This window comes from Fringilla coelebs, assembly GCF_963513975.1.
Source record: "Fringilla coelebs genome assembly, chromosome: 7".
Taxonomy (NCBI): domain Eukaryota; kingdom Metazoa; phylum Chordata; class Aves; order Passeriformes; family Fringillidae; genus Fringilla; species Fringilla coelebs.
The window spans coordinates 21,761,150-21,784,028 of NC_140035.1; the positions used below are offsets into that span (position 1 = coordinate 21,761,150).

General features: G+C 52.4%; 3 protein-coding genes across 3 annotated transcripts; 2 read left to right on the forward strand and 1 right to left on the reverse strand.

Moving 5' to 3' along the window:
- Positions 1-2,257: 2,257 nt before the first annotated feature.
- EVX2 (even-skipped homeobox 2) lies at positions 2,258-5,286 on the reverse strand (the record flags this gene model as incomplete). The annotated part of the gene is made up of 3 exons (XM_084208893.1): positions 2,258-2,908; positions 3,455-3,711; positions 4,863-5,286. 3 exons carry the CDS (start codon positions 5,284-5,286, stop codon positions 2,258-2,260), a joined length of 1,332 nt encoding a protein of 443 aa, XP_084065019.1.
- Positions 5,287-13,183: 7,897 nt separating this feature from the next.
- HOXD13 (homeobox D13) lies at positions 13,184-14,896 on the forward strand (the record flags this gene model as incomplete). The annotated part of the gene is made up of 2 exons (XM_084208987.1): positions 13,184-13,877; positions 14,646-14,896. 2 exons carry the CDS (start codon positions 13,184-13,186, stop codon positions 14,894-14,896), a joined length of 945 nt encoding a protein of 314 aa, XP_084065113.1.
- A 5,460-nt stretch (positions 14,897-20,356) lies between these two features.
- On the forward strand, positions 20,357-21,507 carry HOXD12 (homeobox D12; the record flags this gene model as incomplete). The annotated part of the gene is made up of 2 exons (XM_084209417.1): positions 20,357-20,918; positions 21,269-21,507. 2 exons carry the CDS (start codon positions 20,357-20,359, stop codon positions 21,505-21,507), a joined length of 801 nt encoding a protein of 266 aa, XP_084065543.1.
- Positions 21,508-22,879: the final 1,372 nt, after the last annotated feature.

The following is a 22,879-nucleotide window of genomic DNA, read 5'->3' on the forward strand; positions in this document are numbered from 1 at the left end:
TATTAAAAGGCATTTAAATATGTTGTTTTAAGAAGTTCTCATAACCCTGGATGCCATATTTAAAAACAAACATCAGTACGGAATGCTTTGCAGCCTCTTAAACAAATAATCTCGCTTTGATTTAAATAACATTTATTTTACATGACCAAACACAATAAATAACGTAATATACAAAGCTTTATAATTATTGCACATTTGTAAAATATTTTACAGTGAGTTCATACAGCCAGCAATATTTAAAGCACAAAGACTTTATTTACAGTTTCATATAATAACCAGGTCCAACGGACCTAACATAAAACGAATTTATGTTAATTTTACCAACCAGCGTCCTCATCGACCATTCAATAGACATATATCTATATTTTGGAAAAATGTAAACATTATTGCCAAAATCGTCGTATATACATCCCATACTTGTGTGATCATAACAAACGATTCCAACGATCGAAAAGGTTAAGCTGGTAAAAGAGTGCTACGTTTTGGTCTATTTTCTTTAGCATTAAATTATATTAATAAAAAATTTTAATGTAAACTCAGTGAACAACAGCTGGTATAATCGATATTTTTACATAAGTAGTCTTCCTATTCGTTCTTTACAAAATGAGAAATTTGTGGGTATAGGTGTCTTCTACCGTGCTTTAAAGTTCTCTATCCAGAAAATGTACATGTCTTGTTAGGAATCTCCTCCAGAAGCCTAGGGATGTTTCTTCTTTGCCCTTACCTACCCCCGCCCAAGGAATCTGTTCCACTGGACAAAAACCACCAACCTATGATTTATGTTCACTGAACAAAACAGCATAGCCTTTAAACTCATTTCCTGAAAGTTCATTATTAGAATATGAAAAAATCCAGTGTCTTAAAAATAGAAGTATTTCAGGACACTTAATCGAAATACATAATAGAGGGTTTTTTTCCTTTTTTTCTCTCTTTTTTTTTTTTTTTTTTGTTGTTGTTAGAGTGTACGTGAGTGTGTGTGTATTCACAATCACACAGGGCCTAAACAAGCAATAGCAAGTTAGATGAGGGCTTCAACTCTTCAGAAAAATCTCATTATGTGAAGAGTGAAGTGGCTCTGTAGGGAGCATTATGGAAATATCTGGGTTTGATTTAATGAGGCTCTTCACATTGGTGGAATATCAACTTAACAGAGAAAAGTCTACCCGGGGTGTCCAAGTTACCAAAATGAAAATTGGCAATTGAGATGATAAGAAAGTGGCTTTCTTGTGCGAAATCACTTCAGGTAAGAGAGATAACATTAAATAACATACATTCTATGCACCAAGAACAATGTTTTATGTACCAAGTCTCTTATCTGTCTCTTCTAATGACTTCCCTTAGCGGGTTGTTAGTACTTGACAGCAGGTCTCTGTGCGGGGAACTTTTTTCCAATTCCACATTCAAAGGAGGTCCATCAGAGAACATGATTGGCAATTTTCGTCATAATCTGCACATTATTAGCATCAAAATTGACATGGCAGTAACACTGGTGGTTTTTGATGTGCCTTTCTTCAAGTTCAAGGAAGTCCCTCCAGTAGCAGTGGTTTGGTATAGCAGGTCTCAGTTACCCAGTGGTGGCTTTTCAGAGGCAAAGGCGCGATAGAAATGCGTGAGAAATAAATCCAAGAGCCGTTTTACCGAGAGAAGAAAAAGACGTCGAGAAAACGAATTAAATTTAGGAAAGTGTCTGGAAGGTAAATGCTTCAGGACAACAGCCTACATCTAGAGAGATTCAAGTATTTCCCAGATAGCGTGGATTATGGTAGTTAGAAAGCGTGATCTTAAAAAATGCCTCTCCCCATCCCGACAGTGTCACACTTCCCTTCCCGTTACTGGCCCGGACGCGGCTGCCTCATTAGCTACCGCTTGTCGTACGGAAATACTCGAGACATTTCCTATCCACTCCAACTCAAACCGAAATAATAATAATAATAATAATAATAATTTTTTAAAAATAAAATAAGGCCAGAAACACCTTCCCTTCCTCGGGCTGCCCCTCCTGCCCCCGCGGGCCCGGTTGCCTGCACCCCGCGAAGCCCGGCGGCGCCCGGCAGCGAGCACCGCGGGGCCGCCTCCGCGGGGGCGCGGGAGCCGCGGAGCGCCCTCCCCGCCGGTCCCGCGCCCCTCAGCGGCGGGGCGGTCAGCAATAAAAAAATAGACAGAACTTTTTGGCCGAACGCGGGGGCGCCCCCCGCCCCGACCCCCCCATCCCCCCGCGACTCCCTCTACAAAACACCCCGGGCTCGGGCCGGGGTAGTTATCTGGTGAGCGGCGCCTCCTCCCGCTGGTCCGGCGAGGCCACCGCGGCCTTGCTGAGCACGGCGGCCGAGTAGGGCAGGAAGCCGCTCTCGGAGCGCTGCCCCGCCGCCGTGCACGGGAAGTCGGCGGCCGCGCCGCCCCGCGAGCCCAGCGCCGAGGCCGCCGCCGCCGCCGCCGCCGTCTGGCTGCTGTGGCAGCTGAGGCAGGAGCAGGGCGCCGAGCCCCCCGGAGGCCCCGAGCCCGCCGCCGCCGCTGCCGCCGCCGCCGCCGCCGCCGCTGCCGAGGCGGCCGCGCTGCTGTTGAGGCCGGCGGCGGCCGGCGCCTGGTAGAGGCCGGGGTGTCGGAAACTGCAGAGCAGCTCCGGGCGGGAGTAGGGGTGCGAGAGGGCGCGGAAAGTGTCCAGCGGGCGGATGGAGGTGGCGAAGGGCGCGGCGGCGGCCCCCGAGGCGGCGGCCGCGGCGGCGGCGGCCGTGACCCCGACGTGCGGGTAGTAGTGGAGCGGGACGTGGGAATGGAAAGGGTAGGGCAGACTGCCCGTGGCCGCCGCGTGGGTCATCATGTAGGTGTAGAAGCTGGGGTCGGCCGGGTGGGGCCAGGACATGGCCAGGCGCTGCCGCTTGTCCTTCATCCGCCGGTTCTGGAACCACACCTGCGAGATACAAGCACAGCGCGGCCTCAGCTCCGCTCCACTCGGCGACCCGCCGCGCCCTTTCCCGCGGACACCGGCGGGCGCCCACCAAAACACATTGCCAAGGCTTCCAGGCAACCCCTCTCCCTCCCGGAGCAATCTCCCGTGACCTTGCCCGAGGGGAGCGGTAGGTACGGCCTCCCTGCACTCGAGAGGGACCCCTTCGATCCGAATAAATGCTTCCCTTCCAATCGTCCCGTCCTCCCCACTCAGGACTCTGTCTTCACAGTACTGATGCTCATTCATTCCCCCTACGTTTATTCTCTCCCCTCTCCACTTTGGGAAATAGGCTAAGGCGATAAAAACTGACGAGTAAAATAAAAACAACAGTAACGACGATAACTTTTTAAAAAGCAAATGAAAGGTGTTGGATGCAGAAAGGCAAACGAGCACGAGTGGTGCTCATAGCTGTGGGCCCCGCGAGTCCTTCAACCGGAGAACCCAGCCGACCGCGGCCCGGAATGCTCGGGGCAGCCGCGGCTCGGTGGGGCGCGGAACGCGGCGTACCTTGATGGTGGTTTCGGGGAGGTTGAGGGCGGCGGCCAGCTCGCAGCGCCGCGGCCGCGACACGTAGTTCTCGCGGTAAAACTCCTTCTCCAGGCGGGCGATCTGCTCCCGGGTGAAGGCGGTGCGGTAGCGGCGCACCTGGTCGGCCCCCGCCGCCGAGCCGCCCAGCGCGCCGCCGCTGTGCAGGCTGCCGATGCCGGCGGCGGGGGCGGCGGGGGCGGCGGCGGCGCTGGGCGTCGGGCTGCTCTCCGCGTAGCCTGCGGGGCGAGGGCACGGTGGTGAGAACGGGAGACTCGGTGGCCCCCCAGTCCTCCTGGCCAGGCCGGACCGGGCCCGCTACCCCCGTGCTCAAGGCCAGCTGTCATTCTTACAAATCCCTGCTCTTAACAGAATCGATAAATTTGGATTTAGAGGTTGTTTGTTGGTTATTGTTTGGTTGGTTGGTTGGGTTGGGGTTTTTTAATCCTTCGTAACTGCTTTATTTTCAGATGGGGCGGGCTTGGAGACTGCAGGGCAGCCGAGCTCAGGGGAGAGCGGGCGAGGGCGCGGGCCGTGGCTCGGGGCCCGGGCTCGGCGCTAGCCTGTTCCCCTTCGACTGCCGTTCTTTAGTTTCGTTTGAGACATACAAAATAAAAGCAGCCATAAAACCCCCCCCTTTTTTTTTTTTCTCTAGGGTTACGTCGAGCATCCCTTCGTTTCTCTGGCACATTTGACGAAAAAGGCATGCACTGTGGCGCCTCGGAAATCCACCGTTCATCTCCCTAGACCTCCCCAATAATAACAACCTCCACCTCCTGCGATAGTAACAACCACCGTCCATCACCGTGCCCCGCTAAGAACGGGAAGGAGACGAGGCTGTTTCAAAACGCCTCTTACAAAGCAGAGGAAAAGGTAACAATGCCAAATTAGCCCGAGGTGGACACAGACAGCACGTTGCATATACACAGAGAAGGACACACACAGTCAAATGCGGGCAGTTTCCTCGCATTCCCCCCTCTCTCTCTCTCTCTAATTTAATCTATGTATATACACTCATATACAGCTCAAGAGACGCCGAGAGCTCCAAGAGCGCGGGGAAATACACGGAGAAAGCTTTGCCTAAATATAGGTGGGTGGATATTTGTGCCCACCTATATTCTGGATATATATCTACATATCAATGGATTTGGGCATGCACACACAGACACACCAAGGCACCGGCACAGGAGCTGCCCGGACAGTGAATCTCGGCTATTGGGGTAGAGCCGTAATTGTAATAATATTTTACAGCCTGGAGCTCTGTCTTCGCAGAAGAGAGAGCGCCGATGCAGAGGCCGGCAACTTTGGCGGTGGCAGTGGGTTTCCTCTGGTTTTTAAAGCCGGTTGGCAAAGCGCGGGGCTTAGATGAAGATGATAAAGGAAGAGTTACCTTTGTTACTGTTTTCCTTCAGCTGGGAGGAAGTCAGGCTGGCCGGGGAGCGGAGCGCGGAGCAGCCCACCTCCACATCACTGTTCATATCTGCCTCTTGAGCAACTTCGGAATAAAGGCTGATTTTCTTCCTGCTTTCCGACGGCGGGATTTCGGAGGAGACAGTGCTTTCACTGCTCGGATGCTGGAGGTTGAATAAAGTGTCTATTTCAAATTTGCCTTTGGCGGAGATGTCCCCTATAGCGCTGTGCAGGGAGGCGGCAGTCAGTCTCGGGCTGAGGCGACCACTGTGCGGAGAATTTTCAAGGGCCTCCAACACCGCATTTCCAGCTGAGTCTGACAAATTCGAGAGCCTTTTGCCAGCTGTAGGGCTGTGCAGCCCTCTCTCCATCAGGATCATCTCTTTTCTTATTCTTTCCATCATCTCAGCTTTATAAAAAATGTCAAAGTTGCAGGGCTGGTCCTGTACTAATGATGAGCTGCAGCAGGGGCTAATTCACATTCAGCCCGGCAAGTGTCTCTAAATATTATTATCTGTTTTTGAGGGAGGTGTAAAAATTGTGGGATGCCAAAGCGAGGGAATGACTGGTCAAAATGACCCATACATCCTTTCTAGCCCGAAATGTCATTCATCAAAAAGTGGTGCTCGTCATTAAGGTACGAATGACGCTGTTCGAATAATCATTTATTGTAACAGGTTTATAAGCAAATAAATACAAGCTCCTGTCAGTGGATAATGAAGGCGGCTTCAGAGCAGACAAATATATCCAGGTGGAAAGAAAGAAAGACAAGAAGTGAGGAGTAAAGCTCCTGTCCTTAGCTTGATCAGATCCTGCTTGAATTGCTCTGGGGTTTGGCCTCTGGGGTGGAATTGACAGTCTGATTAATAAAATGAGCTGTGCAACATTTCCCCCTTCATTTAGGTGCATCATTATGCTCTGATTTTTGTTTTGTTGCCTTTTAGGTCCTAATGATGCAGCTTCTTTCTCATTTGTCCTCGGACAGAACTACATGCTAAATATTAGATAATACTTTTCTTTATTATTATTTCTGAGGAGAATTTTAGATCACAAGGCAAGGAAATGCTCAATAGGACCAGAGGATCGAAAGGCTCCCGCCGCTGATATCTCTCTACTTTTCCCTCCCATTTCCAGACCACTTTAGTACTTTTATTTAGGAATTTACACTGACACCCCCACGCACCCCCTCACACGCGCAATCCTTATGCCCAGACTTTACAAGTCCGCTGCCCAGATTCAAGTGTACCTACAGTAGTTACCGGGAGATTAAAACATTTGTTACAATGTAGTATATTACAACTCTATTATCTTTGTCTTCCTTGCGTCCTTAAATATGATCTCATTTTTACTTTCTATAATCCTGCTTATCGACGAAGCTAGCCCGGGATTTTTCTCCCCTCTGGGAAAATTCTGACTGTTTTACGGTATGATAGGGGAAGGAAATAACTGAAGAGCATTAAATACATTCGTGATTTAAAACACTCCGTGGGCATCCATTTCATTCTCCCGGCAGGTTTCACTCCAGCCCTTTGCTTCTTTCCTCCCCACCACCAATAAAACCCAAGCATTTGAAAATTAAAAAATAATCATAGAAATAAATGATGGATGGGGTGTTATTGCCTACAGGCTCCGACCTATCAGGAACATCACCTTAACACCCTCTCTCCAAAGTTACCTGTGGCTCAGTTAGCTCATCCCTCCGCTCTTGGCCGCTGCAGCGGGGCGAAGCGTCGCCGCGCTGCTGGAGACACGGGCTGCCGCGCTCGGCAGACGTGACAGTCGGAAAGTCTCCCTTCAGTGGTAACTTTGCTAGTAATAATGACGCTGATGGCAACCATTTAAACGAAGATAAATCCTTTGTCGTTAGCATCTCTGGAGTGCGCTTCGATAGCTGCCCAACCTTTTTTCTCGCCGTGATTTTTTTCACCTACATCATCTAGTGTTTAGACCCTGGGAATACGAGTTTCATCTCCCGGAGAAACACCCGAATGTTTCCTGTGATTAAATGCGGATTTGATTTTTTTTCTTTTTTTTTTTCTTTTCTTTTTTTTTTTTTTTTTTTTTTAATGAGAGCTGTTCCTGCTAATCTTGATCACACGCATCTCCTAAGTTCTTGTGCTCTTGCGCATGACTCATAGTTCGAAAATGGGATACTTGTCAGATTTTTTTTTTCAATAGCCTGTTAAAGTCCCCCTAAACATTCCACCAAATATTTAAGAAACATTCTAGGCGTTGTTTGCAAAATCCAGCTTTCTATTAATGAGAGTTTTATGTCAGCCCTTTGAAATGTGAATTTAGACTGCAGCGTGGTGTTCTGCGTTTTACAGCCCCCAAACCAGACAAGAGTAAATGTCAACTTTTCCTTGCCCGCGGGCGCGGCGGAGGAGCGGGCCGATGCGGAGGGGAGAGGAGCGGTGACACCCACGGGGTCCCGGCCGGGCCGGAGCTGCGGCTCCGCGGGGCGCTCCCGGAGGGACGGAGCGTGTCCCCGGGGAGCCCCCGCCGGCGGCGGCCGCACCGCCCCGCCCCGCCCGGGGCTCCCGCAGCCCCTCGCTTCCCCGCCGTGCCCGGCTCCGCAGCAGGCGGCGGCGCGGCCGCCGGTCCCGGCGGGGCGGAGGCGGAGCGGAAACCTGCGGCCGGGTTTATTGCTGTCGTTTGGCGCCCTCGTCTGTTTTCTTACATGCTGTAACGCGGCAAGCATCTTTCCCCCTGCCCTCTCGAAAACCGCAGCCGAGATACCACATCTCGGAGGCAATCGTATGTGCGCACCACCAGAACCGACACAGCTTTAGACTCAAAAAATGTTACTGCACCACTAAAAAGGAGAGAACGGGTTTTATGTTATTTGGAGCGGATGAAAAAGACTATGTGAAAAGCCCCAATGTGAGAAAAATAAGTTACACTCAAGTGCGGCTGTGAATGATCTTTACTAGGGTTATATTTTACACCTTTTAAATAATACTGATTCCTTAGGTTATGTACAGAGTATCTTAAAATGCAGCTAGATTCATATGCAAGGGCCGTAAAATGTTATACAAGACGTTAATAATCTTCCACTAGGTAAAGGTGAGGTTACAAAAATGTTCCCTGCAATGCAGTTAATGAGTTCACCCCAGACCGCCAACCCCCTAATAAACTAACTATCTGTTGTTTAAAATCACAGAAAAGTAGAGGTATTTACTGCACTGATATTTATCTCTTTGCTTGCTGTTTGTGTGTGTCAGGGGAGTTTCTATTTCGGGATTTTGGGATTGTTGTTTTGTTTAGCTTTTTCTTCTTGTTGTTGTTGCTTTTCTTTTGCAGTGTTCCGTTGGGGTTTTTGTTTGGTTGGGTTTGGGATTTTTTTTCCAAAAAGAATAGCACCGCCTACAAAATCTTTCCGAATGTTTGTAGTCGTTCAAAATCAATAGCTAAGCCTGAAAAACCACGGACATTGAAGCGACATTAGTGGGCAAAGAGGGAGGAAGTTACAGAGACCGCCGAGAAACTGCCGAAATATGTGAGCTTTTGTTAGACTCTGTTTACTCAGTCGTTCTTCTAAGTTTAAATAGCTGCTTAGGCCTTTGGCCAGATTTTTACCTTGAAAGTTATTGTTGGAGGCATCAAAGAATATTTCAGTACTCATTTATTAAATCTTACCCGGGGAAAAGGGGTCAGTAGTTTAATTGAAACGAAGTTTGTATTAAATGAGACAAACATCTCGGGCAACTTTTCACCAGTCGGAGCATTCTTGGGAAGACGAGCGGGAATATCTGCTTCCCATCCCGCAGCGGGGCAGGCTGCTAGCAGGGCCCCAGGGCCCCGCACAGGAGACATCCGCAGTAGCGCAGGGTCTCCGGGACGCGGTCCGCGGGGTGGGAGAAGGCGGCGGTGCGGTGGTCGGGGGGGTGCGGTGGCCGTGGGAAGCGCGGGGACGCGGGGAGCCGGTCCCGGCTGGGCCGCTCCGAGGGACCCGCGGCGCGGGGGGCGCGCTCCGCCCGCGGCGGCACCGGCGGCAGGCACGGCGGCGACACCTGGCGGCGCCTCGGCGGCACTGCCCGCCCTGCCCGCCGGCCAGCCCTGCCTGCCCTGTCCGGACAGCCCTGCCTGTCCTGTCCTGACAGCCCTGACAGCCCTGCCCTGCCCTGCCCTGCCCTGCCCTGCCCTGCCCTGCCCTGCCCTGCCCTGCCCTGCCCTGTCCTGCCCTGCCCTGTCCTGTCCTGACAGCCCTGCCTGCCCTGCCGGGCCTTGCTCTGCCCTGTCCTGACAGCCCTGCCTGCCCTGCCCCGCCCTGCCCTGCCCTGCCGGGCCTTGCTCTGCCCTGTCCTGCCCTGCCCGCCCTGCCCGCCCTGCCCTGCCCTGCCCGCCCTGCCCGCCCTGCCCTGCCCTGCCTTGCTGTGTCCTGCTAGCCCTGCCTTCCTGTCCTGCCTGCCCTCCCCTGCCAGCCCTGCCCGTCCTGTCCGGCCAGCCCTGCTTCTCGTCCTGCCTGTCATGCCCTCCAGCCCCACCTGATCTGACCGCCGGCCCTGCCCTCCCTGTTGGCCGGTGCTGCCCGCAGGTGCTGCCACCCTCTCGCCCAGCCCTGCCCGCTGGCCCTGCCCGCCCCCTCCCACCAGCCGGAGGCCGCCTGGCAGGGCCGCTCCGCGCCCTCGCAGCGGCTGTCCTGGTGTCTGAGCACGCAGCACGCTCCTGCTCAGCCCCGGCTGTCCCCTCTGCCTCAGGCCGCCATATCAGCCTAGGGCCAGTCTCGGGGCGTGTTCAGTCTATATTGTCTGTGAGATGTCACTGGCGAGTGAAGGACACTTGCACAGCGTGTCCCCGAGCCCCGCGGGCCCTGCACACCGTCCCTCCCCGCGCTGCCCAGGCAGAAATCCACGGGACGCTAGGCGGGTTTCACAGTTACATGGCTCTGAGGTTCACAGTTTCACAGTTTCATGGTGCCTTCTGAGGCTGTCTCTGCACACAGACGGAGTTCACTCAAACGATAAAGCCCACGTCCGCTCGCAAAGGGACTCGGCCCACGGTTCCGTTTAGGCTGCAGCTGCGGCAGGCTGCCGAGCTGGTCCAAGGTCAGGGTCCCGAGGTCCCCGCGCTGCTTCAGAGCGGCGGGGGCAGGCAGAGAGCGGCCAGCACCAGCCCGTGACCCGAGAGCTCAAGTTCAACGCCCGCGGTGCTCAGCCGCCCGTGGCCACTGCACCGAGACCACGCGGGGAGCCCCGAGAAAACTTTCTCCGTCTCGAAACGGATTATTTAAGGTTGAAGTAACTAAAGAAGTGAGAAGCTGTGGGCATAGATCTGGAGGGGAAAATAGTTTAACAATTCTCTACGTGTTGCTGTTCAATCATTCGTTATCATAACTGGCTGGTTTTTTAAAGGCATGGTGGAAAATGAAAGTTCTTCTGTTCTGTTTAGCTATTAAAAGGTCATACAAATTTAAAAGTAACAATGGAACGCAGTGCAAACGGGATGAGGTTTGGGAGACATATAAATCGAGTGGTTTTGTTTGTGTTCTCTGTTTGTCCTGGAAGATAATTTTTTTCTTATACCGAGCACTAATGTAAAAAGCAACTTCCTATCGACACAATTACCATCGGCAAATTCTGGCGAGGGAGGAGATAAAAAATCGGGGGGTTCCTGTAAGAACTAGGATACTAGGATACTAGGCAGATACTAAATGTCTGTGCTAAAAGTCTGAGTGGAATCCTAGCTGTATTAAATCATGGTAAATGCACTTGTCTAAGTGAGATGATTTCAGAATTGTAAAATTTAAAAAAAAAAACAAAAAAAAACTCAACCTTTACTTCTGGGGAAGCACAAGCACGCCTGCAGCGTTTTTTTCTAGCTCATGTATTCTGCAGATTCCCATGCCAAGTGTCAATGGAAAATGCGACGCGACTCCTCGGGGTGCTGGCCACCCGCGGAAGCACTGCCCAGAGAGGACAAGGACGGCCTCGCAGGGACAGAGACCCCGCCAGCGCGGCAGGTCCCGCTGCCCTGCCCGACACGGCGCTGAGCCCCGATGGGAACTGCTCTCCCTGGGCAAAGGAAGAGCCGGGCTGCTCGGAGCCTCCGCACGGCCCCTGGACCGGGGGTGCGGGACCCATCTGCTACTTGTGAACTGGGTGGGTGCTCTCCGAGAACCGACCTTTGCTCATGAGATCATTTATTCCTGTGTACAATATCCTGCCATGCAAGGCAGTGCTGTTTTCTACACCCTTCACAAAGCAGCTCATTATAGAATTGAAGTTGTTGGTCATGAACCCGCCCAAAGAGGTTTTTGGTACACCGAGGGGCTCTCGCTGGAGCAGAGGTCTCGACAGGGCTGAAGACCTCTACGAGAGCCGCTGCGGCTGCACCGTGATGCAATCGACCTAAAAAAGCTCAGAAACCCTGCTCTTTAGGTGTTCCCTTCTTTCGCGGCCTTATTTAAAGGTCCTGACATGAGAGAAACTTTTACTGCATTTATTGAAAGAGGAAACACTACAGGACGTGGGAATACACATAGAAAGATGTCGGGAGAAATAAAGTCCTTCGTTTCTCTGGGCTTCTTTTTATAGCAACGTTTTCGGTAGAAAGTTGCTTGCAGCGACATAAAAGGGTGAGAAAATTGTTCTTCGACAAAACTTCCTTCTAATTACGGAGAGTTTAATGTCGTGAGAGTAAATACTGATTCGGCTTATAACTGAGAGAAACATGTAATCACGCCTGGCTCGCTCCTTAGCTGATTACGAAAGATTAATAGCAAATATGCGGTCAGAGCTAATGAACATAAACTCCTCTATGACATTCGGTTGTTGCCGTAATTATGGGCACCCGTTTGTCACTCCCAACCCCGCTTCCAGGGACCGCCGGCGATTATTAGACCGGCTACAAAGCAGGGCAGCGTGACGGGCGCTGCTGCGGGACCTGCGGCTATCCCGCGACAGCCCAGCGTCCGGGGAGCCCCGCCACCACCTGCCCGGGCTGCTCGGCAAGGGCACCCCCAGAGCCCCGCAATGGTGTCGGCACAGAGTTTCACCTCCATGGCGGCTGCCACTCCTCTCCCATGCGCCTGAGCCTCCGCAGGGACAGTAAACACAGCCCCAGCTCTATGGTTTTCAGCGGCGCGGAGTTTCCCTGTCCTTCCCCGCGAAGCTGACACTTTTCCCAGTAACTTCTTGCCCTCCGCGCCCAAGAGAGAGCAAAGTGTGCAATACACAACTCCGGAGCGACTGGACTCGGTCCAGAGGGGTAGGGATTGGAGTTGTGGTTGAGGTTGTGGTTGGGGCTGGAGCTGGGGTTGGGAGTCGTCTTCGGAGCTTTCTCCATTTCCAGTATTTCGCGCTCCTGCATTTCCATCCCGACTCAGTGGTAGAGTCGAGAGAGACGACAGAAGGATTTGCCACCGTCTTGGGAAGTCACCACGAGAACAGCCGTCAGCGTAAGCAAACTCTGCGTTTTAACTAGGCTGCCTTACCACGACATGAACTGACACTGCACGGGGAAAAAAGCCACATCTAATGAGTGCCAGGTTTACCATCTTGAGCTGCGCACGGACCCCGTGCATTTTCCTAGCCGGTAGCAATATCGGGGGGCGTTGGGGGTGGGGGGGAGGGTAAGGGGGAGTGGGTAAGAGGAGGGTACTCCCAGGGGCCGACAGCTCAGTGAAGCCAGGGGACCCCTTTTCCCATAGAACAAAGCCCATCTACTCCAGACATCGCCGGGAAGAAGGGAGGTGGGGAGGATGGAGTACAAAGACTGTGTTGGGGTTTTCCCCCTCTTGCAGAGGCAACAATGAACTGGAGAAGGTCTCGCTGTGGATCCGGTGAGACCCCTGGCCGTGGCTGTAAAAAAGGCCCCTGCCGGCCGCCTCAAAAGGTCCAGTGGTACTCGGCTGGCCTTTTTGAAACCGCGAGCAGGAGGAAGGGGGAGATGAAGCAACGGGGGCCTAGGCTGGTCCGGAGGGGCATCACCGCTGCTCGCCCGCCCCATCTCCCCCCGCTCCAGCGCCGGGGCCGTGGCGGGGCGGGAGCGCGGCGGCGGGGCGGGGGTGGGAGTAGAGGGTGGGGGCGCCGTCGGTGCCGACCGGGGGGCTGCGAGGCGAAAGGGGCAGTGCGGGCAGCGAGAGGGTCACATGTTCCGACGGCAGCCTATGAGCAGCCCCCCGGGCTGAGGCAAACTAATCTGGGGCCGGCCGCCCCCGCCCCAGTCCCCCCTCCCAACCTGGACTTCGTTTTTATAAACGTACCGCCAGGATCCAACCTGTTGGAGGCAAATAACCATCCGCACCATGCCCGGCCGGGGACCGAGCCGCCGCCGCCGCCGCCCGCGATGTGCAAGGCCATGAGCAAAGCAGCGAGCTGGGAGATGGACGGACTGCGCGGCGACAGCAGCGGCGGCGGCGGCGGCGGCAGCGGCGGCGGAGCCCCCGGGCAGTGCCGTAATTTTCTCTCCTCGCCCGTTTTCGGGGCGGCGCACACGGGCCGAGCGGCCGCCGCCGCCGCTGCCGCCGCCGCCGCCTCGGGTTTTGCCTACGCCGGCGGAGGGGAGCGCCCGGGGGCGGCGGCGAGGCCCGACCCCCCGACCAAGGACTGCCCGGGCTCCACCACGCCGGCCGCCGCCCCCGCGCTGGGCTATGGGTATCACTTTGGCAATGGATACTATAGCTGCAGGATGTCCCACGGGGTCGGGATACAGCAAAACGCCCTGAAGTCTCCCCCCCACGCCTCCATTGGCGGCTTTCCCGTGGAAAAGTACATGGACGTCTCCAGCTTGACCAGCACGAGTGTCCCCGCCAATGAAGTCTCCTCCAGGGCAAAGGAAGTGTCCTTCTACCAGGGCTATACAACCCCCTACCAGCACGTTCCTGGGTACATAGACATGGTCTCAACGTTTGGCTCTGGGGAACCGAGACACGAAACATACATATCAATGGAGGGCTATCAGTCTTGGACTCTGGCTAATGGCTGGAATAGTCAGGTTTACTGTGCCAAAGATCAGACACAGAGCTCGCACTTCTGGAAATCGTCCTTTCCAGGTACGAGAGGGGGAGAAATGGTCTGAGCAGAGCACCCCCGCGCCTCCTCCGCCTTCCCGTCCCCTCCCCCGCCCCCGGGCTGCAGGGGCGGCCTGCCGAGCTGGACACGCTGCACAAACACGCATAGAGCAGGGTGGGGGCGGTGGATTTTCTCTTTTTCTCACTCCCCCCTCGGCCGTCTACCCCCGAGAAAATCCTCACCCTCTGCTTTCCATACCCGCGGGACTGACCCCAGAACCTCCCCGCCACCAGCGCCAGGGCACCCGAACCCCGGGCTCCTTCTCCCGCTGCTTCCCTCGGTGGCCGGGTTTACAGTCGCGTTTGAAGTTTGCAGGACGGTGGCTCGAAGTCTTGCTCTCCTCTGCCTCTCCGGCTGGCGACTGATCCGGCGGCCCCAGAGCACTTAAGAGACCGCGAGCAGTGAGGGCACAGAGGCACAAACCACATGCAAACAAACCCGGGGAACCCTCAGCAAAGCGATTTCTGTGTGTGCGCTGCCAGCACTGAGCCTCTCTCAGCCCCCCAGCCAATGCCCCACCGCCCTGCATGCTCGGTTAGCGATGCATGCCTGAAAAGTGATGACAGTCCATCAAAGTTTTGGTGGGGCTTTACTAGAGTGCAAATAATGTGGCAGTGTAAATAATAATAAACTGTAAACAACCCGGCATTATTTATTTGCCCATGAAAACCAGTGCCCAACAAGTATCGGTTAAGCTTTAAAAGCCTGTAATAAAATTCTGATTTTTCACATAATGTCTTTTACAATAGGGGACGTTGCACTAAACCAGCCCGATATGTGTGTCTACCGGCGTGGGAGGAAGAAGCGAGTGCCGTATACAAAACTGCAGCTTAAAGAACTCGAGAATGAATATGCCATTAACAAGTTCATTAACAAGGACAAGAGGCGAAGGATATCCGCAGCCACAAACCTGTCTGAGAGACAAGTTACCATTTGGTTTCAGAACAGGAGGGTGAAGGATAAGAAAATAGTCTCCAAACTGAAAGACAACGTATCCTGATACATTGATTGCGGACAGTGATGAAAATATAAACTCAATTTTTACCACCAGCTAAAGACTTTTGAAAAGACTTGAAAATATATTTAAATTTTTTTGTCCTTCCAGCGGTGCCGAAATTTCGGGAATTGTTTTCCGTGAAAGTCAGCGTTTTTCTCTTAGTGTAAGGGAGTGTTGACAAGTCTTGAATTGAATTATAGTTTCTTCTTTTTGAAAATAATAATAATATTAATATTAATTATATTTTCTGTTCTTCCCTCTAGGCCAGTATAAACGAATTTAAGTATGTTGAACGGTAAAAGTTATAATTTTTTTTTAATGCTTAAGTCTTTGGGGGGTACTCCGTGATTTTTTTTTTTTTTTTCTGAGCAACAGCCAGTGCCAGAAAGTGTCAGTTTTGATTTGGTATCGTAAACTTCAAAACACGCCGAGTGAAAAAAAAAAAAAAAAATCAGTCGGAAATACAAGAAAGCCGGAATACAGACCCGTGGCAGCACCCGGCTTCTGCCAAACTTGCCTGGTCCACTGGGACCCGGAGAGAATTGAGTGGAGGGTTACTGGCTGCAGCAGAAGTTTTAATTACTTTGTGGAGGAAGGGAGAACCCCTCCGAGCTGTTGCGGGGCGCAGAATCGCAGGCGTGTCCCACCGCGCTCCCCGCTTCTGCGGCTTTGGAGTTGAGCTTGGCTTTGTGAGTTTTATCCGCCGCAGTTTCGTTTTCAGTGCAAGGAGTCCGCGCTGCCCGGCTGGAAAAGGAGCCCCGGCTGAACACGGAAAGATCTTGTGTCCCGGGCGGGGCTGCGAGGCTGAGCGCTCCGCGGAGGTCGCGGCGCCCCGGGGCAGCGCTTTGGGCAGGACGGATTGGGCAGCTCGGCCTGCAGCCAGAGGAGAGGCTGCCCTGCAGAGGTGTGTATGGACCTGCAGACCTGGCGGGGAATGTCCACTCTGCCCTGTTTGTCTGGACCAGCCCAAGACTCTTCTACTTCCTCACGCCCAAAAATCCTTGATGGACAAGCGAAGGTCACTGCTAGGTTTTAATTTACAAAACTAAACGGGTGTTTATGACAGAAGCAATAAATAAGGAAATTCAAAAGATGCCATAATTTATATGGGCCGAAAGGCTAAGATTTTTTCGATTTTTTTATTCTTTTAAACCTAGTGTGCATGTTATGATATACACAGGGTGATCAGACACGCTAATCAACAACTAGGAGAGAGAAGCAGTATCCTCTCTCTTAATGTGCCTCATCTAATTATTAAAATGTGTTCCAAACTAGTATTATTTATTATAATATACTATTGCTGTAAACATTTTGATTTCCCTTGTATGTGGTAAGACATACGATAAATCTATTTCTCCATAAACGATTTTTTTTAAATTTGTCCTAAAGTCAGCTTTTACTTTGCGTCGGAAATACAATCTGAACTTCCAAACTGTTAACGATGTTGCAAATCTTTTCCTGAACCGTCTTTAATAAAACTATTTCTTTTCGCTGTATATAAAAAGAGAAATTCGCCTTCTTTTGTCGCAGGGGGTTTCACGGGCTCCAGGTTTGCCTGGAATCCTCTCAGGGACGCAGGACGCCGTTCCTGGCAAACGAGGGGTCGATAGACGGGCATTAAAGGATGTGGAAGAGCATCCGAGAGTGCCTTGTCGACCGGAAAGGTTTTAGTGAGAAAGAAGTGCCGCCGGCGAGAAGCACAGGGCGTGGGAAGCAGGCGAAAGGCTGCGTCTCCCCTGTCCCTCCGAGGCCCGCTCCTCCTGCCCGGTGCCTGGCGGCCGAGGGCGGCCCGCCGCCCCTTTGTTCTCCCTTTCCAAAACGTCCCGGCACTTGCCGCTTCCCCGGGGCCGGCCCCGAGCGGTGCCCTCCGTTTTCTCCGCAGCCGCCTGGCTCCGTCGGGAGGTTATCTTCTGCCCCTTCCGCCCTCTTCCTTCCCCTTTCTGCTCCGCTCGCACGCTCATGGCGTTTGTTTTCCCTGAAAGGGCGAAAAAAGTCAATTTCTGAGCAGTTCAGATTTTATCACAAAGCCCATTTTTGTTTAATTCTAGTATAAAAGGACACTTGTGCTGCTCTCCATTTACGTGCCTGGAACAGCCCGCTCTGCTGGTGCAACCTTCCCTTCTCCGAATGTTTTAAATTCTTTTCTTCTCCCGCTTGGCACCCCCACTCACCCACACATACTGCCATTAATTCTACCGAGGTTTTCCTCCCACCGAGTCTCCCTGCAGACGGACGGCCGGGCACTGCCAGAGCTGTTTTGTTTCCCGGCCGCGGAGCCATCGCGGGCTGTTCTCTTCCTTCTTCCAGGCTTAACCTTTGGCTTTGCCGGGCTCCGTGCTTTCGGAAGGCGCGGTTCGCCGAGCAAAAGCCGCCTTCCTCGGGCAGAATGAAACCCGAACTGTCTGGCAAATCGGTACCAGATGGAGAGGAGCCGCCTTTTAGTTTCGTAAGAACGTGCCGAATCATTAAGAAGCCAGCAGCTACAGGCAGGAGGAAGATGAGGCGCACCCCCTACCTACCGGCTGAAATTAAAAGGGTTTTGTAAGCCTGGAGCTGGGGCATTGGTGAGCCTTATTCAAAACCTCCTTGGCCACGGCTCGGGCTCTTCAGGACATCAGCGGTACGTGGGCCCGGGGCCGAGCCGCAGCCGCGCAGCCCCAGCTGCAGGCGGCCACAGTCGCCCACGTTTAGAGAAGAGGGTATGAAGGCTCGTCTGAAATGTAGCGCACGTTATTGCAGATAATTAACATGTACCTCGACAAAGCGAGCTGCAAACGCACAGCGGCTCGCCTCCTGTCAGGCAGCGCTGTTTCCCAGCCATGTCTGAGGCAATCCTGCCATCTCCTGGACAACCCCTGGCATAGGCAGGGGAAGCCTGCTCCTCGCTTCGGGCGCCGCGCCTCCGAGTGATAAACGAGCGAGGGAGGCTGCTCGCTCACACGCAGAGCACCCTTCGTCTGTAAACGGGAAGACTGTGCCAGTGAAATTATGGCGTGTGGTCAGCTCTGATGTCCAGGCCTATCCGTACGCCTGTTTGAAAAGCAGAGAGGGGAAAAAAAAAAAAAAAAAAGAGCGGAAAAGAGGAAAGGAGCGTGTGAAAGCAGGCCTCCGGGTCACCCTGTTCCTCAGTGGTGATATTTCCTGTACAGACACAGGCGGGGGGACACCCGAGGCATTAACACGCCGCCCCCAAACCAGCAGCCGGCTGTGGCTGGAAAAAGCAGCACAAGCCCGTACTAGGCTCTCCTTCCACTCCACCCCGCTCCCCTCGCCTCCGAGGCCAGCCGCTTCTGGAACATGATGTTTCTCTAAATGTTTTTCCATGTAGATTTAAACTCCTTCCGTAACTGTGAGTGTCTCCAGCTATTTCAGGTTTTTATTATGTTATCTTTTTTATTCCTTCTTTTTTTTTTTTTTTATTAATTAGCAATTACAAATGAGTTGAATATTAATTGAAAGCTCTGTTTTCTCTAACCCCATAAAAGTTAGTTTGAAGTGTCACCTTTCTTTCCGGTAACTAGGAACTCACATCCATTCCCTGTGTTTACTGCGGACAAAAACATAGCCTTTGAACTGAATGTTCCTTTTCTCTTCCAAGAACAGAAAATCAGCTCTTTCGTAAAAGGCGATTATGAAAAAAAAAAAAATTCCCATCTTCTTAGGGAACACAAAGTTAGAATACAAGTCAGCTAATAAGAGGGAGATTCAATTGGTAGACATAATTCAAACAATAAAAATTAAAGGCAGTGGTCAGCAATATCCTCCAGCGGTGCTTGTGTGGTCCTGTGTGGTCTAGGAGGGAGCAATCATTTAAGGATTTTTTTCCAGGGCAATGAAATTACTGCAGAATTTACCTCAATTTCCCATTAAACAGAAAGATGAATTTGATTAGGACGATGTCAAGAAGGGCAGCGTCTCTGATCTCGCCTTAGAAATAAAACCAAGATTAAAACTGTGATTAAGAGGATAATAATAGGGAAAATTAACCCTACATGCTAACTAGGTTAAAGATTTTAACCGAGGTAATGAAAGTGGGAAAGGCCGGGCATTAAGGCTTCGCTTGACGCCGGACTTGCACACAGAGGGGAGATCTTGGGAGAGAGGCCGAGGACAGAAACACCCGCTCCGGGTGGCAGATCGGCCTCCAGAGTGTCCCGCGGATTTGTGGGTGGCGGGGCAGGGAGCCCATGGGTGCCGCACTCCGTCCCCAGCCCCCCAGCTCCCTGCCGGGGCCGTCGGGTGCAGCACACGGGGCCTCGCCTCTTCTCTGTCTCGCGAACCGCACGGTTTGGGAAAGGACACGAGCAATCTCCTGTGAGGATGCTCTCAGATATGATTTTAATAACTCTGGGGTTGTGGGAAAATGAGAGAGATAATGGCATAACTGGACTCTTGTTTGATCAATCAAAAATATAAAAATATGTGTAACTCCCCAAAATAACACAGCAATAAAACGGTGAGGGATGATTTTCTTCTCATGAGAGAAAAGCTCCTCACACACAACCTGGGAGATGAGGCTGACTCTCCTCTCCCTGTGCCCGCTGCTGCGTTCACACCCTCTCTGCTGAAGAGCAAACACCGGCATTTTCTTTCTTGAAGTCTTCCGATTTTATTTATTTGTTTATTTATTTATTTAATCTCAGAAGGTTGACCAGGTAATTCCGTGTTGTTGCTGTTCTTATTCTCTGTTTGTTGATGTTTGTTTGATTGTATTTCAAAGACAAAATAGATTCCGAGATTCAGAAGCGTTGTTTGCCTAGAAGCGCTTCCAAGTGAAGATGAAAGGCAAAAGGGGTAAAAAGGGCAGACGTGCGGACCTAAGAGAATGCTGGTCATTAGTGTGCCAGGATGACGATCTCAGTAAAATCCGATCGATTTAGAACTTGATTTGCACGCGTATGCAGATGCATATCATGCAGTTAGGGGCAGAAGTACATACGTATGCCTTAAACATCCACATCTCACAGACATCACAAGTTATTTCCAGTCCTCGGTGCTCACTCTTGCCGCGGGTACCTGGTTCTGGCCCGGAGGGTGCTGCCGGCCGGGGGGCACTGCCAGCCGGGGGGCACGGCGGGCACGGGGCTGCACCCGGGGCTGCCCTGTCCTCTCGGCAAATGTTTGTTTTCCGCTCATCTCTCCGCTGGCGCCGCAGCTCTGCCAACCCACCCCGGCCACTTTTATAGAAGCAGAGACCGTGGTTTCCCCTCCCCCTTGCGAGCTCGATATTTTCATATTTCAAGTGTTATCATAAGATTTTTTAAAAGTGGGGGTGAAGAGAAAGAAAAAAAAAAAAAAAGGTGGGGAGGGGGGACTCTGTGGCTCGGTCGCTGGAGGCGGTGCTGAAATTACCGGCTTTGAAGAACCTGTCTGCAAAGTTTCGTCCAATCGTTTCAGGCTTTCCGCTTATTCCCTGTTGTAACTAAATACCGCTGTAAGAACAGCTGAAGTCCTTTGTTGGAAATGTGTGATCGCAGTCTCTACAGATCTGGCTACGTTGGTTCTCTCTTGAATTTGCAATCGCCAGATTCCTTTTATTTTCCTAATTTGCGGGCTAATGGCAGTCAATTGGCGGCTCTGCCCACCATTTCCTACCCCCGGAGCTCGATCCCCTGGACTTGCTCAAGTTCGTGCGCAGCCCAGCCGCAGAGCCACGCGTTCGGCGGCGCGGCGCAGCCTTACCTCCCCGGCTCCGTTCCAATCAACATCAGCTCCAACGGCAACAAGGAGTGCCTGGAAGACAACAATAAATATTACGCCCACGATACGAGCTCCAAACAAGAGGAGAGATGCAGGCAGAGGCAATCTTTTGCAAATGACCCAACTGTTACTCACACAGCCAACTTAAAGCCCGTAAAGTATGACCACTCGAGCCTGCAGAGAAGTTTGCATGGCTCGGCTACTCTTTTTGAAGTGAATTCCTGCAATTCAAGCTTAAAGGAGGACATCAAGAATCCCGTCAACTTGAACCTGACAGTTCAGCCCGCAGCAGTCCAGTCATGCCTCAGACCTTCAGTGCAGGATGGTATGCCTTAAATATCTCGCTTTAGTTAGAGGCGACTTAGCCATACGTTCTTTTTAAGATATGCCTGTAATTACTTTGTAACCCTCCATGTAACTCTTTCGGAGCAAAAATAGCTTAATCTGACTCGGAGGTTAGATAGAAATTGTGCTGTCAGATGTGCTTTGCCCAGTTTTCTGACCTAGTTTAGCTCTGATATCTTGCGGGTTTTTGGGGTTTTGTTTTGCTTTTTTGGTTGGTTTTGTTGGGGTTGTTTTTTTGTTGTTGTTTGTTGGTTTTGGGGTTTTTTTTGCATATTCCTATATTTGCATACCCAGACTTAATCCACTAAATTATCGACGTGTTTGTTGTAGGTTTGCCTTGGTGCCCCACCCAGGGGAGATCAAGAAAGAAACGGAAACCATACACAAAACAACAAATTGCTGAATTGGAAAACGAGTTTCTCCTCAATGAGTTTATTAACCGACAGAAGAGGAAAGAACTATCAAACAGACTGAATTTAAGCGATCAGCAAGTTAAAATTTGGTTTCAGAACCGGAGGATGAAAAAGAAAAGAGTAGTTATGCGAGAGCAGGCTCTTTCTATGTACTAGAGCAGAGTCCACCCGTTCCTGCATGAACTTGTGCCCGGAGTGTTCACCCCTAGAGTAGAGCGTACGCGCCAGTGAATCGCGGGGAGTGTTTCTTTTTACCATTTAAACCAAATTCTCGAAATGCGTAGGATCCCTCCGTAAATAGGCAGCGCTAAGTTCTTAGCCAAGATGAAGAAGACGAGCCGGACCAGCCCGTAAACATGTATTATCAGCTTTTTACCTTTCTTTCTCCATTTATATAGATTTTGTCCTGCATCCCACCCTCTCTTTCCCCGGAGAACAAGCGGTGCTAAACTAAGATCGATTTCTTTTATCTGTATGTAAACACCATTTTGCAGCAAAATAAAGGAATAACGCCTAGTAAAGACGTCAGCTCTGTGAGTCCCGGCTGCTCCCTTCATCTGCTGCCCTGCACGCCAGGGCGAGCCTGCGGCGCCGGCTTGTTTTGTGGTTTGGAGTAACCTGCTCGAGCAGCGATGGGGAAAGTGGTTAGCAAATAAACCTTTTTCTTTAGTCTTTTTTTTTTTTTTTTCTTCTCCACCCTCCCCCCGCCAGCGCCCGGAGCCGCAGATCCGACCGCAGCCCGGCGGAGAGCGCACGTGACACCGCGCAAGGCAGCGCGTAACCTGAGCGCGTACCGGGCCCGGCGGCTGGCCCCGCTCCGCTGCCCGCGGCCCGCCCGACGGCACGGCGCGGCCGGGAGGCCCCCGTGTGCCCGCCGCCCCCGGCCGCGGGCAGGGCCGCTCCGCGGGCCCAGCGAGGGGTTCCTCTCCCGGGAAAAGCGCCCCCGTCCCCCTGGCCGTGCGCCCGCCGCCGCCGGGGCAGCGCGGAGTCCCGCGGGGGCCGCGGAGTCGGGCGCGGTGCCTCCCCCGGGGGCCGGGCCGGGCCCTGCCCTCGCAGCGCTCCTGACTTTGGCCTTGTCCAAGCGCTGCCCCGGCGGGCGAAGGACAGCGGGCGGTGCCGGGACAGAGGCCCAGGCTCAGGGCGGCTGAGGGGAGGCTGGGCCCACGGCTCACCCCGAGGTGCTGCAGGCACGGGAACAACACGGAGGTTTTGGTGGGACCCATTGTTTCACCATCAGCCCCCATGGCCGTTTCTGCATATATTTATATGAGGGAAAAGTGAGAACCGGTTCGGGGTTTTGCCCAGATATACACCTCAGAGGATAACCCAACCAGAGGGGCTGGTAGCAGTGTCTAAGCCGTTTGATCACTGTTTTGGGACGAGAATGAGATGGATTTTCCCGCATCTTGATGGGAGGCTTTCTCGGCCGAGCAGCCAGACTGGCCAGAGCTCCAAGGCCTGAGGAAACTACACACTGCCCTTAGTCTGATACCTCAGAATATGAATTCTAAAAGAAAATACTTACGGA